This window comes from Scomber japonicus, chromosome 2, assembly GCF_027409825.1.
Source record: "Scomber japonicus isolate fScoJap1 chromosome 2, fScoJap1.pri, whole genome shotgun sequence".
Taxonomy (NCBI): Eukaryota; Metazoa; Chordata; class Actinopteri; order Scombriformes; family Scombridae; genus Scomber; species Scomber japonicus.
The window spans coordinates 20583212-20600186 of record NC_070579.1 but is presented as its reverse complement, the minus strand read 5'-3'; the positions used below and the strand labels follow the sequence as shown (position 1 = coordinate 20600186).

The window sequence follows — 16975 nt, the reverse complement described above, 5'->3', positions numbered from 1 at the left end:
ACCGGTCAGACCAGACGGTGCAGGTTTTCAGTGGCAGCCATGTTAGCTCCAGTCACCAATGCAGAATATAGTAATATTGAAAAAACTCATTTTGTATTTATTTTAGGATGAATTCAACACATGGAAGTAGCCTAGATGTTTACCATGCAGACTGAGTGTTCAGTAAAGTATTGTGTTTAGCACAGTATACAAACACAGTGAAGGCAAGTGAAAATAATACACTGTTCATAATTTCACCTGCTTTTATGTGTGTTAGTGTGTGAGGAAGGGGGAAATAGTGTTTATGCATAGCACATTTTCCCATAATTGCATTCATATTGTAGCCTATTATAGTTATGTTATTCATCATGCAACCGAGATGAAAATTCCTTACAAACAGGGATTATGTATCTATTTTGTAACTAAAATCGCTGAACACACATGACAAAAAAATATTAACATATAATTTAAAACAAAGTCAAAGTTTTACTGTGATCTCACTTGCACTACATTTCCCATGAAGCCCCGGCAGTCGTTGTTGTACGCGTTGCTTTTGCACGGCTGCTGCTGCCGCCTTTGCAGATTTATATACAGTACACACAGAGACCGACCATGCCTGCTACAGGCACAGAGGGAAATCCAGATGATTTGTGCAGCTGCTAAAACCCGTTGCCGCTGCTGAATGTAACCTCGGTTTATATTTGGCTTAAAGGAGACGCAACAAAGCGCACAAAATGGTTGCGCTCCAGGCCCGGGCGAATAAGTAGGTTTACTATAGCTTTAAGAACGCCAAAATAGTGGCTGCTTCTTTAAAAAAATATATCGGTTTATTGCTGAATAGATAATTAAGAAAAGTTTTCAATTTCTACTCAATAAATTGATGCATGTGATTTGCGACGAACCCAACGCATTCACAGAAAATGCCCCACTGTTGGATAAAGGCCTCTTGCATTCAAAACGTCTTTAAACCAGATGTGGTGCGCTTCTGCTCAATTTGCAAGTGAACCTGCTTGGCTTTCTGCGGATTTACAGACCGGCTGAAGAGTCCTCAAGGTGATGGAACCGACCGGCGACCGAACCGGGGATGTAAATAAAAGTGAGGAGCCGGCGGAGGACAAGGCCGCGCAGCAGACCCCGGCCACCAGTATGGCCGTTACCCCGCGGAGGGGGCTTAGGGAGCGGGGAGCGGGCCGCCCGAGGTCCGGCGTCTCCTCCGCTTCATTAACGGACGTTAACGGGACTGCGCAGAGCTCGGGGCGGGTTTTAAGAGACCGGTCAACGAGGGCAGTGCCGGCTTGGCTGAAGGACAGCAAAAGCGACGACGATGAAGACGAACCGAGCCCGGACACCGGGTCCACCAAGCGGAGGAAAGTTTCCAACTCCAGGCGGAAGAAACAGTCAGAGTCTGCGGGCTGGGTTGAGCCTGGAGGGGGGGTCGCAGGTGACAGCCTTCAAGCCACAGAGTAAGTTTTGAACTGAGCAGTCCTGACTTGTCAGACAGCTGTATTTGTTTCTAAAGGGCTTGACTGAACTTGTAACGTGTGCGTTTATGTCGGTGGGGTCAGTTCCTGTCAAAAAGCACGCCTTCAGCTGAGCGCGTCCTCTTCCTGCAGCTCCGCACAGGGAAGGAGGAGTGAAACTTACCTGCCTTTACAATTTGTCATATCTACTTGATGCTGCAACTTAAGGACATGTCAGTCTGTAAGGAGATAAAGAAACATATCTCAGTGTTTATTTTTCTCCCACTGCAGCTCAGAGGACTCCAAGAAACCTGCCACAGATGCTCAAGGTGATTACAGAAATGTTAGATAAAGATATTTTTGGTGTGTCTGGTGCTGAATTTGAATGAAATATCATATGAGTGTATGTGTGATTGTGTCTGTGCACATACATTATGTTTAATGGCATGCACCTGCTCCCTCTCTCCAGCTCTCCCCTCCAGACGCCCCCCAGCCCAGACTGGAGCCAAACCCCAGTCTGGCAGGGCCGCCCGCAGCTCTGCCAAGCCTGTGTGTAAGACAGAGCCTGGAACGGAGAATCAAGCTGGTGAGCAACCTGTTGACAATGAGTGTTTGTGGTTCAACATGTGGGCCCCTGATTCATAAATTAAATCATACACAGAAGCACTAAAGCATGGCTGCTGTCCTTCAGGATGTCATTTATGCTATTGACATCTTTTGTAGTCCTGGTTATGGACTGGTTGATATCAGGGATTGCTTCCAATATTTCACCTACGTTATAATGCAGTAGACCAAGCTGGGAAATTAGTCCAAAAATGGATGGACAATTATCTTCATAACATTTAGTCATTGAACATAACACCTATTTGCTGGTCTTATATATATATATATATATATGAGGATATTTAGTTTTACTTTTCATTTATTATGGTAAACTGAACATCTTTGGGTTTTGACTGCTGGTTGAATAAAATAAAAGACATTTGAATACATGTCACTGGGTTGTGGAACATTATAACAAGCAATTCTCTATTCAATCAATCAATATTTGATTGATCAAATGATTAGGTTGATTGAGAAAACAATTTACCAGTGAATTGATAATCAAAATAATTGTGAGTTGCAGTCGTATGGACTGCTCTAAAATGATGTTGTTATACATATTATTTTGTTTCAGATGCATCATTTATACAAATTTGTACATGTATCTTGTATAATGATGGTTGTAGCAGCTTTTGTTACCTTTCTCATTGCTGTTATGTTTTTCTTCCTCCTGTAGCAGCAGAAGGGGAGGCGAACAACAAAGAGAAGTATGAAATGTGAGTAGATTTTTGGCCCTGTGGGTAAAGCATTAAATCAACATGACAAAATGTTATGGGTTCCACTCAGTGTTAAAGTTGATTGTTTTACAAATTGGCAAAGTATATAGTTTTCAGTCTAGATTTAAGTGAGTCAGTGTATCCAAAATGTAAAAACACTCCAGTGTATTCCTAGTGGTATCCAGCCATGCACATCATTTCAGTATACTCTCTTTTTTTTATATTTACTGTGTAAGTGTGTGAGAGTGAGAGTTTTGTGCTTTGTTTTGACGACTGCTGTGTTTCACACTTCTGCTGTCTCAGTAAAAAGAAAGAGAAGGAAAACGAGCATGTTGCTGAACCAGTCCTGGGTGATAAAGACCCTCCTTTTCAGGATGACCCCAACGACTTAAACTACCAGCCACAGAGTCAGAGGTAAAGTTAACTCAAGCGCGTCCCTTTAGCCCTCGCAAGAAAAACTTTTAAATCCTTATTTTGAAATGTTCTACATTTTTCAGTGCTGCAGAAGAAGAAGAGGGACTCAGCAGTGACGATGATGTTCCTTTTAGAGATGACTTAAATGATCAGAGCTATGACCCCAAGGCTGAAAGGTTTGTGTGGTGGAGTTGCACCTGTTTGTATTTGTTGCAATATTCTCCAAATAGAGTGATTATACAGATCAGTTTTGTTCTGTCCTGTTATATCTCTCCTTTGTCCTTTCAGGGATGTCCCCAAACCAAAGCGCAGACCTCCTCCTAGACAGAAGGAGAAGAAAGAAAAGGACAAGGCTCCTAAAAAAGAGAAGGAAGTTGCTGAGATTAAGATAGAAGGTTCAGACAACGTGGAGAGAATGGAAGAGGAAGTGAAGCTGGAGGAAGAAATAGTGGAGGACCCTGATGGACCCAGGAAGTAAGCGCATCCCTTTTTAAATATGTGATAAATGGGAAATGTTATCATTAGCACATATTCACATTAAACGTATGTCTAATGAGAAGTGTGCATGAACTAATAACTAATTGTTCTGCCTGTGACTGTATTACATTCAGCTTCAATCTGAATGTAACGTGGGGTTACAAAGCAACCTCTGTTTCATGGTAGCGTTGTGATCACCGTAGAGATGAGATTTTCTGTTGCCAGGCTATTATGTCATTTTCTTTGCTCTTTCTGTGTTAGGAGAGGCCGGAGGAAAAAAGATGACAAAACCCCACGGCTGCCAAAAAGAAGGTGACGTTTATTTCTGTTGTGGGGTGTCATAATATTAACTTTATCGTATGATTCCACATATTATCATACCAACATTTCATGCAGAGATCCATTTAATTAACTAATTTGGTTTCAGTATTATGACATTGTCGACATGTGCTTTTCCCACTCAGGAAGAAGCCCCCAGTGCAGTATGTGCGCTGTGAGATGGAGGGATGTGGCACAGTTCTGGCTCATCCTCGCTACCTGCAGGTCTGTCTCTTTGCTAATGACCATTTCATTTCCAAACATTTAAATTTCAAAAAGCTGCACTTAACATCATTGATTCATTTTTGATGAATCAATAGATCATCTTTAGAATGTCTATAAAACTAAAAATACACAGCACAGTTGCTAAAGATAGAGTCCAGGATGGTGTCTTCACATCTCTTGATTCATTTTCTGGCAATCAGCTTATCGTTCAATCAACAAATCGTTTTCAGTGCTGAACAGGGTCCAAAGTTATTTCCTGTGGGAGTGTTTCATTACATCCGTAGGTGAGAAGAAGTACACTTTTTCTAAAGAAATGTTCATCACAGAAGGACTAATTGGTGTCTTCAAAACATGTTCACATATTCCAAATACATTTTATTCATTCATTCATTCATCTTATTGACAGTTTGACGACATACACCATTGTCAAGGTTGATCACTTATAACAGTAGAAAACAACTGTTATATCTTGACTTCCATCCAACTGTTTCTAATATGTCGTTGCTTCATATTTGCTCTGTTTTGCACACCAGCATCACATAAAGTACCAGCACTTGCTCAAGAAGAAATACGTCTGTCCTCATCCTTCTTGTGGAAGGCTTTTCCGTCTACAGAAGCAGCTACTTCGTCATGCAAAACACCATACAGGTACGCATATGTACAGTACATTCATTTGGACTGGTACTGTACTTAAAATATGCATTGAGTTAAATCTTTGGGTGGTAATTTCTTGTTATAAATAATAAAGTATATTTTGTGTGGTGTGATTTTTAGACCAGAGAGACTACATCTGTGAGTTCTGTGCTCGTGCCTTCAAGAGCTCCCACAATCTGGCTGTGCACCGCATGATCCACACCGGAGAGAAGCCCCTCCAGTTAGTGCCTTTCACTCTTATTGATTGTATTAGTTTGGTCATGGACAATTTCTCCCATATTACTGGTTTGTATTTCCCCTCAATGTTTTATTTTTTGTATTAACAGGTGTGAAATCTGCGGCTTCACCTGTCGCCAGAAGGCGTCTCTCAACTGGCACATGAAGAAGCATGATGCTGATGCCACTTATCAGTTTTCCTGCTCCATTTGTGGCAAGAAGTTTGAGAAGAAGGACTGCGTGGTGGCCCACAAGGCCAAGAGTCACCCAGAGGTGCTAATTGCTGAGGCACTCGCAGCAAATGCTGGCGCCCTCATCACAACCCCCGCATCCTTACTGGAGCTGCCAGGAAACCCCATACAAGCAGAAGTCACCAGCCTGGAAATGAGCCAAATAGGGCAGGAGGGGCAGGTGGAATCGCTGAGCCAGGAAGGGCAAGTTGGGCAGCAAGTGGCTCAGGTGTCCCAGATGGGTCATGTGACCCAACAAGTGAGTCACCAGGTGGTTTTACTGGGACAAGACCAGAGCCTCCACACCATGCAGGTGCCAGTGACGATTGCCCTGTCCCCCATTGACCCCCCCTCGCCAGCTGACAACCAGCAGCAGACTCACCTCCAGCTACAGATGCCCGTCCAGTTCGTGCAGCCACAGCAACCCCAAATCCAACAACTGACCCTCCATTCTGGTGCAGTGGTGACCCAGCAACAACCCCAGCTTCATCCCCTTCAGTCCTATTCCTCCCAGCAGCACAGCCACGGGCAGACACAAATCCTACAAATGACCTTCCAGCCGGTCAGCCAGTCCCAGACCCATATTCAGCAGATTCCCATTCTAGCAACCTCACAGCAGCTTCAGACCCTGCAGACAGCCGCCCCGAGCCCTCCTCTCCTGTCCCCCTCCCAAACCCAATCCCAGAATCCAGCCTGCACCAACGGGGACAGCTATATTCTGGACAATCCGGTGCTCTCTTCCTCCTCTCCGTCAGTCAACTCTCTTCAGCAGACAGAGGCGGTGGGGGAGGACAGTGTGGTTTGGGAGCAGACAGGACAAGAGGACGTTCTGTCTGACAGCACTGAGAGACACGTGCAGGAGGCCCTCATGTAAATCAAGGGTGGTGCACTCAAAGCTGAAAAATAGTGGCAAATTATGTCATCAGTGACCTAATATACTGTATTGCAACGTTTGAGGTAAATGTAGGATCACAAATATAATATGTACTGTTCACTCATAGTCATCTTTGGTAGCTTTTTAGAATGTCTGTATCAGGGAAAGATATGTGTGTCTATATGTGTAAGTTGTTGCCTTTGTACATAAGTCCTGTAAACTTCACTAGCCTTTTATGTGAGTGTGTGTGTGTGTGTGTGTGTGTACTGATGCAGAAATTAATTCTATAAGATGTTGCAAAGCTATTGCTGTTATGCAATAATATAGCATACCTCTGTAATAGCCAGCACTTCAGATGCCTTTGTGTGTGGCATTATCAAGGTTCCTACTGGAATAAAGCAACTTTATTTATATTATGAATTCATCACAAAACATACATTAGAAAGCTACAAACCTCCTCAATATGTGTGCATTGGACAAATTCAGTTGAAATGAATTGTCAGCCATTTGTTCATTTACTGTCCAGAGCTATGACAAAAACAAAACCTTTACTTGGCCAGTTTAACAGAAAAGAGCTGGAAAGATATACACAGAAAACTGTTACACAGGGCTGTAAAAAGTCACAAAATATACATATTTAAAAGATTTTGGCAGTGTCATTAGACCAGTTTAAATGACCTTTGTGCAGATGTTTGTTAAGCTTGGCTGTTGGCAGACTGAAGGAATAGTAACCCGTATAATTTATTTACTGCTCACAAACGTCCTTAATCATTGCAGGCAGCCAAAAGATGATGTTGGACACTGTTAGTCACACATGAATCCAGCAAGCACAGTCACTAAATTAGACTATTAAAACTAATATTCTGTCACTTGAATAATGTTTGAAACACTGTGTACACTCACAAGAACTATGTTGAAACCTTGGAACATGTGTCAAGACTAAATCTGCAGCCGTCTGATGTGTGACATAGGATGTGTGGTAGAGCAGGCACAACATCTGTTCATTTATATGATGTAAATAAATGTCTTAACATTTAGCCTATTTGTATTCATTAACACTATTTTTACTCATCAACATTTTAAACACTGTATGCCTGAGTTATTATTTGTACACTATTATTATAGACACACACACACAAAGGTATCAACTGCATACTATTGCTTTGTGACAGCACACTGTCATTGCTAATAAAAAAAACCCATCAGGACATATTGATCCGCTCCCTGTCCCTCTGCATAGCAAACTGCTTCATAGCCCGTTTAGGAGGAATCAAGGTGTTACTCAGTCCAACCCTCCTCTTCTTCACTTGTTGCCCCTCTGAATCTTCTTCAGTCTCCTGTGAGCCACCTGCACGGGGCACAACCTGAGCTGATGCCGGTGCTTCATCACTCGCAGGTGGAGGACAGTCAGAGGGACTAACTGCGGTTTGGAGATCACTGTCGTGAGCAAACTTGCATTTGATCCCGAACCTGCACCTTCCGTCTTTCCTGTATGACACACACATCCTTTTACCTCCTATCTGTGAGGGTTTGGCCTCCATTGTTAAGGGGACATGTTTCTGCAAGGCGCTGAGCTTCTGGTCTGCCTGAGCCTTGAAGGGGTTGGCAAACACACTGCTGTGAGAGCAGGCGTTTAGAGGAGGAGGAGGCAGTTTGTTAGAGGTGAGGGAGCCCAGGGACGGTGCGGGCAGGTTGGGCTGGCGTACAGCAGGCGGTGCTTGTGCTGGATGTGGCGGTGATAGAGAAGGGTCCCGGTCCTCTTCTCCGGTTTCTGACTCACTGGAGGCAGAACCAGACTCCAGTAAAAAGTTGCGGGTCTTTTTGACAGCGGTCGCTTCATTGTCTCCATCCTTTCCAGAACTTGATAATGAAGACAGCCATAGAAAGAGCAAAACAAAAGTTGCATGATTGGCTTTATAGTAACAACATTACGACACCAATAAGCTAGCATAATGTATATTAATCACTGAGGGTAAATGTATTCATAATGGGGTTTTATTACCGAGGTACGCCGTGGTTTCCATCCTCTACATCTCCATCGCTGTCAGACTCCGAGGACACTCCGTATCCGACCAGAGAGTTCATACCGCTAATATCACCTGAAGCTAAGCTAAGTTACTTAGCTCGTTAGCTTGGTCTCAAAGGTGAAGCGTGCTAATATTGTCCCTTTAGAGCACGATCACTACAGTGGACTGTTAGTCATGTTAAAATAATACGGAGACAAAATCTTCAATCATTCCCATTTCCCTTTTCAATGAAACAACACCAAGGTTTCCACTGACGTTAGCTGCGGTGTTTAGCTGCTGCTGTGTTTACATTGACGGTGCCTGCAGCGACACCGAGAGGACAGGCGTGGTACTGCACCCTTAAATCACTAATCCACAAACCACAGATTCGTGTCTACTGTGTATGACCTCTGTGAGCATCCAAAAGATTGTTTTCTTTGTATAATCATGTAATATATTGTTATAAATAATAGAATAGATTACATTGCAGAATACACAAAATCTGGCTGCACATTTTGTAATATTAAAAATAAATGGAACGTTGTATAAAATATTACTATATAAAAGTTTATAAATATCATGTTGTATCTATGATTGTGAAAAAAGTAGTGCTGTATATTTTACCATTTTACCATAGAGCTTATTTGTAAATAGTAGTAGTAATCATATTTCATAACATATTCAATCAAAATATATCTTAAAAAGCACATTCATTTTGTTTCACATGTGAAATGTCAGAAAAACCATGTCTGTGGAAAACCATATGTGGCTATGTAACTTTGTCACATATAAAATACTTCTTCATGTGGTATTATGTGTGAAACTCATGCTTACACATGTGGTGTCTTACTTGTCTCATGAGAATTATCTAAAAATAACATATATCTGGAATTTTCTCATTTAAAATTGTGTCTTAAATATGTGAAATATGTTTTATATGTGATACAGTCACATGTACTTTGTAAATGTATTGTTATAATTTTTAATATCCAGATTTGGCTTTTACAAAACTGAACCCTGTGATATTGCTTGCCTCTTGTATGATAGGAAGCATATAAGAAATAGTTGACATGTTTGTAGCATACTGTAACATGTGAAAGTTCATAATACAGAACTTTCTAAAATATGCACCAGTGTCTCTATAAACTTCTCTACTGTGCATAAAAGGTTTTTTGAATATTTACTTCATTTATTTAACGCCTTTTCTGTGTGTTTTTCCTCAAATTCCCTTAATGATTAGTCTCACTCATTTTCTCTGCTCTAAACTACAATTATCAGCTCGTGGAATTTGTTAACTATGTAAGACCATAAAGTTAAAATTGAATTGATTAAGATAAGTTTCAGCCTTTCTCTAGGACAGTATTTCAACTAGTCAAGAACAGGTGTAAATAATAACAGCAGCTGGGTCCTTGTGTTGTGCATGCTGGCTCACTGACAGGACTTACTGGAAGTCTAAATGTAACATATCAATGTCATTAGTTACGCCCCTGTGTTTTTCAATGCCAAATGAAAAAGACTGACATAATATACATTTTTTATAGGCCATATTAATGCAATTGTTGAAATATAGCTTGTGTAAACTCAGTCTTGTTTGATAAGAATACTTTAAATGCACTATAATATATGACATGATACTGAGAAGGCAAATAGTAAATGTGTCTATTTTCAATATTAATTCAAAAGGGCTTGTATAGAAATGAAAAGAAATGCAATACTGATCAGTAGTGACACAACGTCACACATACAGTAGAAAGTAATTCAGCAGTGATTGTGAAGGCATACCACAGTACATGTGAAAGCATTATAGTGATTCAGTAATGAATCTGAAGGAATAAGTCATTTTAATGTAGTCATCTCTCAAAAGCTATAAGTAATTAAATGATAATCATGCAGTGATTTAAATAGTCATAATATAGTAATCATAGGCATGCTGGCCCAGATCTACCATACAGGCAATCTGGGCAAGTGCCAAGGGGCCCTTGATCAAAAAGGGGCCCTCCATGATGAGAGAGAAAAAAAAACAGTTTTTACCCTTATTTTTCACTCTTGATGTTGATAATTATTGTCACTTTCATGCGAAGATATCAATTCGCATGATTGACTGTTTCATTTCTTATTTTGATGGCTCAGCAAGTGATGATTGGTCAACATGTCACAATGCACTATGGTTAGTTTTTTATCATCTGGTGAAAATTGTTCACTGAGCGGAAAATGGACAGTGCCAGCTGTAACCAAAACCAATGGGGAAGCCAAAAGAAATGAAAAAAGGAAGAGAAAGAAGCTGCTGCATTTTTTTTTTAAAAGGCCAGGGTGGGTAACACGGGGTGGACATGATTTGTGCAGCAAGATGATGTGGGGGTCCGTGACCATCAGTGCCCAGGGGCCCATGGAGGTGCTAATTCAGCCTTCTCATGCATCCCAAAACACTACTCATTATTACTGAGATGACTAAATGTATACAGTTTGCTACACATAGTAATTAAATAGTGGAAAAAGTAGGTTTTGTGTAGATATTGTATTTTAGTGATATGTAGTGTTTTTTTAATGAGGGATCGCAGATTTCTTATCCAGTGAGACTAATTTTAAAGATGAAAAGACATTACTTAAAATCACCATTATATCTTCTTTAAATTGCAGTTTGTTAACAATTGTGCAAGTATCAATTCAACACTATAAAAGTACTTTAATCCAAATGTACTTGAAGAATCCAAAATTCAATCCAAAAGAAGTTTGATCTACAACAATGCATCATATAAACTGATCATATAAAATGCATTATATAGTATTTTAGTATTTTAGTAGTTAAATTAGCCTTCTTAGTTATTTTATATTAGGCTACAGGTAAATTCATGCCTACAGTGTTTTTGCTGTTGCGATCCCCCCCCCCCCCTTAAGGCAGCCACAACAGCACAGCAAACTAAAATAGTCCAAGCAACATCCTTCTTAAATTTAGACCATATTGGTTGTCATTACCAGTAAATCAGATAAGCTCCTCATGAATAAATTGATGAGCTCCTCCTCTCCTCTCTCCTCCTCCTCTCTCCTCCTCCCCCTAATCCGAGGCTCTCCGCCCCGGCATGTCCCGTATAAATTCCTCCTGCCTGGCATCAGGTTCCTAGGGGAAAGGGCGGAGAGTTGGCCACAAAGTCTGTAACATATGTAACAGTAACAAGACAAGCTCGGAGTAACTGGGAAACTGGTTTTACGGAAACCTTATAGCAGCCTAGGTCTAATTAACAAGCCGCTGGCTAAGTTTCAACAGAGGGGAGCGGAAGGGCAGGCTGAAGTCAAGCATGAAGGGGGATCCGGTGCTGTCGGGATGAGGCAAGAGCACACGAGTGTATAATAGCGGACTTCCAAGTGCGCACTAAAGTGTCTTCTTCCCAGCATAGACAGCTGAGGGCCAATGGCTGACAGGCGGACCAGAGGCATGACCGGCTCGGACCAGAGCAGGACCACGGCGGCCCGGGCTACTGCTATAGCCGAGCAACTGCATCACGAGTGCTCCATTTTACTGGAACTTTATGTGAGTGGAAGAGCTGGTTTTTCCAACTGGCTGCAACTTGCCAGAATGAGATGACATTATATGACATTATGATTTCAATGCCTGGGAGAAAGGTGTGTGTGTGTGTGTGTGTGTGTGTGTGTGTGTGAGTGTGAGTGGGAGTATGAGAGAGAGAGAGAGAGAGAGAGAGAGAGAGAGAGAGAAATAGGCCAAGGTTAAATGGAAAATTAATAGTTTTTTTCCCCTCTCTCTCTCTGTCTCCATGTGTGTCATGAGTGTCCTCTGTGCATGTGTGAGTATGAGAGAGAGAATGATGAAAAGGATGTGTGCAAACGAGAGATAAGAGGATGTGTGTGTGTGTGTGTGTGTGTGTGTGTGTGTGTGTGTGTGTGTGTGTGTGTTTGGAGAAAGACTTTACGTGTAGGACAGCAGGGGGCAGGAATGCAGAGTGGAGGGTGGGGGGGCAAACTCAGTTGGAATGACAGAGGTGGGCGTTTTTCTGGCATAGGCTTATTGATGCCTGGGCATGACGCCTTCATCTCTTCCACACAAGCCCGCCTCTCTCTCTCTCTGCCTACAGGTGTGAGAGCTTGCAGTTATTAAAACTTCTTGGTTTCCTGCCAGTTCACTGCCTCATCCTTCCTTTTATGTGTCTGTTAGGAGGGAAGTAGTGGCCTGGCATATAACTTCATCCACTTCACTCTTAGGATTTTGACCTTTCCTTCCTCTATCCCTCCTGTCTTCTTCAATTTTTCTTTTTCCTGACACAGTTTTGTGTTATCACTGACTTTATGGGCATAGTTTTTTTTCTTTTTAAGACATTGCTGTTGCCCTAAAACTCTGTCATCTGCTTCATTCCTGTGAACATGCCATGCAATAACTAGATGTGTTTTAGCCTGACATACAGAAATGTAGGTAGACATTTCTGTCTCTTGTGCTTTGTCTCTTTTACTGGGATATATTGTCTCTGAAACAGGATTTAGTTTAGTCTTTGGCTCATAAATCTGTAATAATTTCCATTGTAGATTGAATATATTTCAGGTGGAGTATTTTTTTTTCTCCATGTGGGATGTCCTTTGCCAATTAATTGGGTGGGAAAACAGTCATTTACAACATCCGTTTGATACCCTTTAAATCATTTTCACAGCCTACTGTGTTATCACAATTCTCAATGATCCATGAGAATATTGTTTCTGGCTACACTATCGCTTCCCGGGGTATCCATAACCGCTTGAATCACATTTCCTCAGCAGTCTGAACAGTAAACATTCATTTCCCCTCTGACTCTCCACAGACCATCCAGTTCATATTAGGCCACTCTGTCACACTGGTACTAACTTGCAAGCAGGGTTCAACATTAACGCCTTGGTATAATGTCACAAGGTGGCCTCTGGGATTCACAACTCACTCAAGTACCAAAGATGAAGCCAATTACAATCATGCTTGAGAGATGACCTGTCAACACACTGCATTATCAGCCAGATCATAATATTTGTCAAAGCTCTGAAAGTGTTTTCTGTATGCTGTTTAATGAAGTCAGATTTATGTCCAGAAATAACAAAATCCACCTCTGAATTTTACTTAACATATTTTGTTTGTTTACTCAAACCGACAACAAGGTTACCCAGAATCTGTTTGTCTCTATGCAAAGCTAAGCTAACTGGCTAGCTTCATATATTAGCATCAATGTATAGACATGAGAATATAGTTTTTCTCTAATCTAGCAACTAAAAGCAAAAAAGTGTATTTCCTGAAATGTGAAACCATGTCTTTAATGTCTATATGGTGTTTTCATGAGTTTGGGTTTCAGATGTTAACTTTATCAAGAAAGTTGCATCATGTTATAGCAGCAATGATTAGTTGATTAATCAACTAGTCGATTGAAAGAAAATTAATAATGAAATATTCTGATGTTTTATGATTAAATGTTCAAGTAATTATTTAGGTAAAAGTGGTTCAGGGTTCTCAAATGGGAGAATGTGCTGTTTTTCTTGGTCTTACATGATAGTGAATTAAATATTTTTAGTTTTTTGGACCGTTTCACAGACAAAACGAGACCTTTAATGGTGTCACCTTGTGCTCTAGCATATTGTGATGGGTACTGTTTTCTGATGATTTATAGACCAAACAATCAGTTGAGTCATATATCATCCTTTCACATCATATAATGTCAAACAGTATTGTTTGGTACAATATTGTTTCATTTTGTTCTGCATGTGAAGCAAACACAAAGCATTCCTTCCTTATTTCTGCCAGGCGTTGGCGTTATTATGTTGGCTCAGTTTAACCTTTTGCTTGTTGATTTAATAAATCCTTACTGGATTTGGGCTGGATACAAATTCCTACCCATAAGAAGTCCTTTTCCTCTGCTGTCAAATCTGTTTTATTGTTAGAAGTCATGTGAATCACTGTGAACAAATTCCTGTCGTGTTAAGAGAAGATCCATCTGGCCTGTAGCCAATGATCTTCAACATGGTGCCAAATTACTGTCAAAAAGTGACATTAGTTTGGTTAGTACTTCACACTTATTCTTCCACTTATTCTACTTCCCAACTCCCAACTGTTTTTCGTCATTGATATCTTCCCAAAATTTTGCCTCTGCTTCTAATTTTGACCCTGGTTGTTTTGTGTTCTTCCTCCTCAAGAAAAAGAAGGAGACCTTTTCTCCAGATGTTGCAGTGGCTGATGGCCGTCTGGTGTCCGTCCCTCCTCCTTCTTCCCAGCTGGACACAAGGGATAAGCTCTGGCGGCTCCACTCAGCTCTGCTACAGTGCCGCAGCTTGCTGGAGAGAGCAATCGCCAAAGAGGAAGAGGAGCTGGGCGGTCATAAGAAGGGTGAGTATGAGACCCAGAGGAAGATGGTAAAGGAAAGGCTCTCACTTCTTTTATTCAACACTGAAGAACTTCTCAAAGCTGTAGACGGCCAGGCGGTCCTGACACCCAGCTTGGATGGATTGGAGGTAGGCACTGATGTTGGCAGAGGTGTTATGATGATGAAATTGAAGCAGAGTTTGGTGATCTCTCCCGTTCTCTTTGGCAGATAGACAGCTCGACCGTGTTTGAGCTGAAGCTTTGGGTATACCGGATCTTCAAAGAGGTGGACTACTGGACCAAGATGACCATCACCACCTTGCAAGCCCTACCATCAGTGATAGCCAAGGACAGAGCGAGGACCTCACGAGTCAGGAGCACAAGAAGTGCCCGGAGATGATCTGGCGACGTGAAACTTATGTGTAGGTGAAGAGGAATAATGAGAGAAAAGAGGTTAGAGGGAGAAAGGGGTGGGAGTAAAGGGACAATAACCACGAGAAGACAAGAGTGGGTTGAGAAATTGACTGATATGGAAATAAAAAGAAAGAGATGAGTGATAATAGCCAGCCGAGAGATACACAGATCCGTACTGACAAAGGCATAAGTGGGTTGGGCTACTTTAAGGGGTTGAAGCCCCCTCTGCATGAACGGAGGCCTCAGACAGAGAGGGATGGGGGTCAATAACATAACCAATATAGCTAATAACAAAATTTGTTGGAGCTAGTTAATTTTATGGCAGACTCTAATACAACTTATTATTAACATTGTAACACGAAATCTCACAATCACTCTTTTTTCTTTCACATTTTTGATATCAAGGCAACAAATTGACACTAGATTGACACCAACTCAAAAAAGAAAATGAATATGTACTTTTTCACCTGAAAACATCAAACTCACAGTCATGGTTTTCCTCGTGCACTCTTCACTCCTTGGATACAGCTGAAGTTATTATTTTAGATATACTGCCAAGATTCACTGCAGCCGACGAAGGAAGTAGTCAGCAAGGGGCACATTCAGAGGAAAATGAGACCATTTGAATTCATGCCATCAGCTAACTGTAGCTCTGATATGTGTGGTTTTAAACACTGTGGCTATAAATCATTCCATAGGGATTATTATCTGTAGGAGGTTCAGTGTATGAAGGGGAAACAGTTATATCACCCTCTAGTGTTTATATGGTGTTATTACATAGATGTATTCCTTCTTACTTTCTTTATTGATTTTCCTCTTTAATGGTAACTGTCACATTTTACTATTTTCCAGTCATTTAGTTTTATTTTGGGGCACTTTATTTGCAATTAAATAATGTGCAACCATGACACAGGACTTCAGTCTGTTCAAGTGTTTTCAAACCACAACATCAGTATTCAAAACTCATGGGTATATGGATGAGGACCTATGACAGCCTGATTTATTTGTTTTTCAAATTCTGATTTTGGTTATTGTTTGAAATAGCCAAACAGTTTTAAAGACTGTTATAGTTTTTAACAACAGGTCATGATTCATAGCCCAAAAAGTGAGGCCCCAAAATTAAGTTCTTTATCACAATGGTCAATGTGTTCAAAAGTATCAAGGCACATGCCCGATCCCATTTTGATTGGAAAAGCAAGGATCAATAATCGATAGCTAAGCTAAAACAGGCTAAAAGAGAAACTGATCAAAAATGACCCTCAACATGCTAAACTCTTATCAGTCCATCCTGGTCTGTGTTATGAATTAAATCAGCATCAGCTGTAGACTTGGATTGTCTTAAATGATGCATGCTGCTTCTGGCAAGAAAAAGAGAAGATACTGTAATGAGATTAGACTGTATGTGGAGAGGTATTGTCTAGATTACCAATAATCATGATAATGTGGAGCACACAGAAGACATGGGAGTGTTTGAAGTTAGTACAAAGTATATTGAGAAGCCTTTGCATTCAAAGAAAGCAAACCATTGCAGTGTTTCAGGGTTCTGGGACCATTTGATCATTTTAGAGTTTAAATTTTGTTTAATTCCAAGGTTGCTGATTGTATGAAGTTAATGTTTGCCTTGTCACCTGCTGTATTTAGTATTTGTAGGCTGTTAAACCGTTGGTAGGTGCATTGGGAGTGTAATCACACCTCTGTGATGTGTGAGTGATACAGGGTACTCTGAAACTGAAAGGAAGCATAGATGCATTTTGTCATTTTAATCTAAGTCAATATGATGCATTTGAAAAACGAAATGTGAACCCAACATAAGAGATACTGTACATGGGAAAAGTTTGCCATCTGTCTGAAGAATGAAAATACTAATGCAGCACAGTGCATCCTAAATATCTAATAATACTTCGAAATGTAGTAATTTTTAATGCAATGCACTATAAATGCAATATTAAACATATTGCATTTGCAGCTTTTTATGGATTTTGGATGTATAATCTTCCCTCTTGCTCTACTCTGATGATAAACTGCTGCATTACACAGGACATAAATCTTCTTTGGATTTTCTGGCTCAATTCT

General features: G+C 40.8%; 3 protein-coding genes across 3 annotated transcripts; 2 read left to right on the top strand and 1 right to left on the bottom strand.

Moving 5' to 3' along the window:
• Positions 1 to 713: 713 nt before the first annotated feature.
• On the top strand, positions 714 to 7053 carry zfp91 (ZFP91 zinc finger protein, atypical E3 ubiquitin ligase). The gene is made up of 13 exons (XM_053339166.1): positions 714 to 742; positions 1012 to 1442; positions 1731 to 1768; positions 1909 to 2025; positions 2719 to 2758; positions 3062 to 3172; positions 3256 to 3348; positions 3461 to 3646; positions 3911 to 3961; positions 4114 to 4192; positions 4726 to 4840; positions 4967 to 5066; positions 5173 to 7053. Exons 2-13 carry the CDS (start codon positions 1036 to 1038, stop codon positions 6164 to 6166), a joined length of 2331 nt encoding a protein of 776 aa, XP_053195141.1. The 5' UTR covers positions 714 to 742; positions 1012 to 1035; the 3' UTR covers positions 6167 to 7053.
• Positions 7054 to 7183: 130 nt separating this feature from the next.
• On the bottom strand, positions 7184 to 8442 carry si:ch211-113e8.11 (uncharacterized). Its single transcript, XM_053339242.1, has 2 exons — positions 8169 to 8442; positions 7184 to 8026 (listed from the first exon to the last, which is right to left on the bottom strand). The coding sequence occupies exons 1-2, from the start codon at positions 8249 to 8251 to the stop codon at positions 7369 to 7371; spliced, it is 741 nt and encodes a 246-aa protein (XP_053195217.1). The 5' UTR covers positions 8252 to 8442; the 3' UTR covers positions 7184 to 7368.
• A 2795-nt stretch (positions 8443 to 11237) lies between these two features.
• Positions 11238 to 14970, top strand: cntf (ciliary neurotrophic factor). The gene is made up of 3 exons (XM_053339285.1): positions 11238 to 11698; positions 14323 to 14637; positions 14718 to 14970. The coding sequence occupies exons 1-3, from the start codon at positions 11579 to 11581 to the stop codon at positions 14886 to 14888; spliced, it is 606 nt and encodes a 201-aa protein (XP_053195260.1). The 5' UTR covers positions 11238 to 11578; the 3' UTR covers positions 14889 to 14970.
• Positions 14971 to 16975: the final 2005 nt, after the last annotated feature.

Coding starts and splice junctions, on each gene's coding strand:
- zfp91 (XM_053339166.1), top strand. CDS start 1,036: ATGGAACCGACCGGCGACCGAACCGGGGATGTAAATAAAAGTGAGGAG. Junction 3,647..3,910: donor GACCCTGATGGACCCAGGAA/GTAAGCGCATCC, acceptor TTTCTGTGTTAG/GAGAGGCCGGAGGAAAAAAG. Junction 4,841..4,966: donor TCATGCAAAACACCATACAG/GTACGCATATGT, acceptor TGTGATTTTTAG/ACCAGAGAGACTACATCTGT.
- si:ch211-113e8.11 (XM_053339242.1), bottom strand. CDS start 8,251: ATGAACTCTCTGGTCGGATACGGAGTGTCCTCGGAGTCTGACAGCGAT. Junction 8,027..8,168: donor GGAAACCACGGCGTACCTCG/GTAATAAAACCC, acceptor TTCATTATCAAG/TTCTGGAAAGGATGGAGACA.
- cntf (XM_053339285.1), top strand. CDS start 11,579: ATGGCTGACAGGCGGACCAGAGGCATGACCGGCTCGGACCAGAGCAGG. Junction 11,699..14,322: donor CCATTTTACTGGAACTTTAT/GTGAGTGGAAGA, acceptor TTCCTCCTCAAG/AAAAAGAAGGAGACCTTTTC. Junction 14,638..14,717: donor CCAGCTTGGATGGATTGGAG/GTAGGCACTGAT, acceptor TCTCTTTGGCAG/ATAGACAGCTCGACCGTGTT.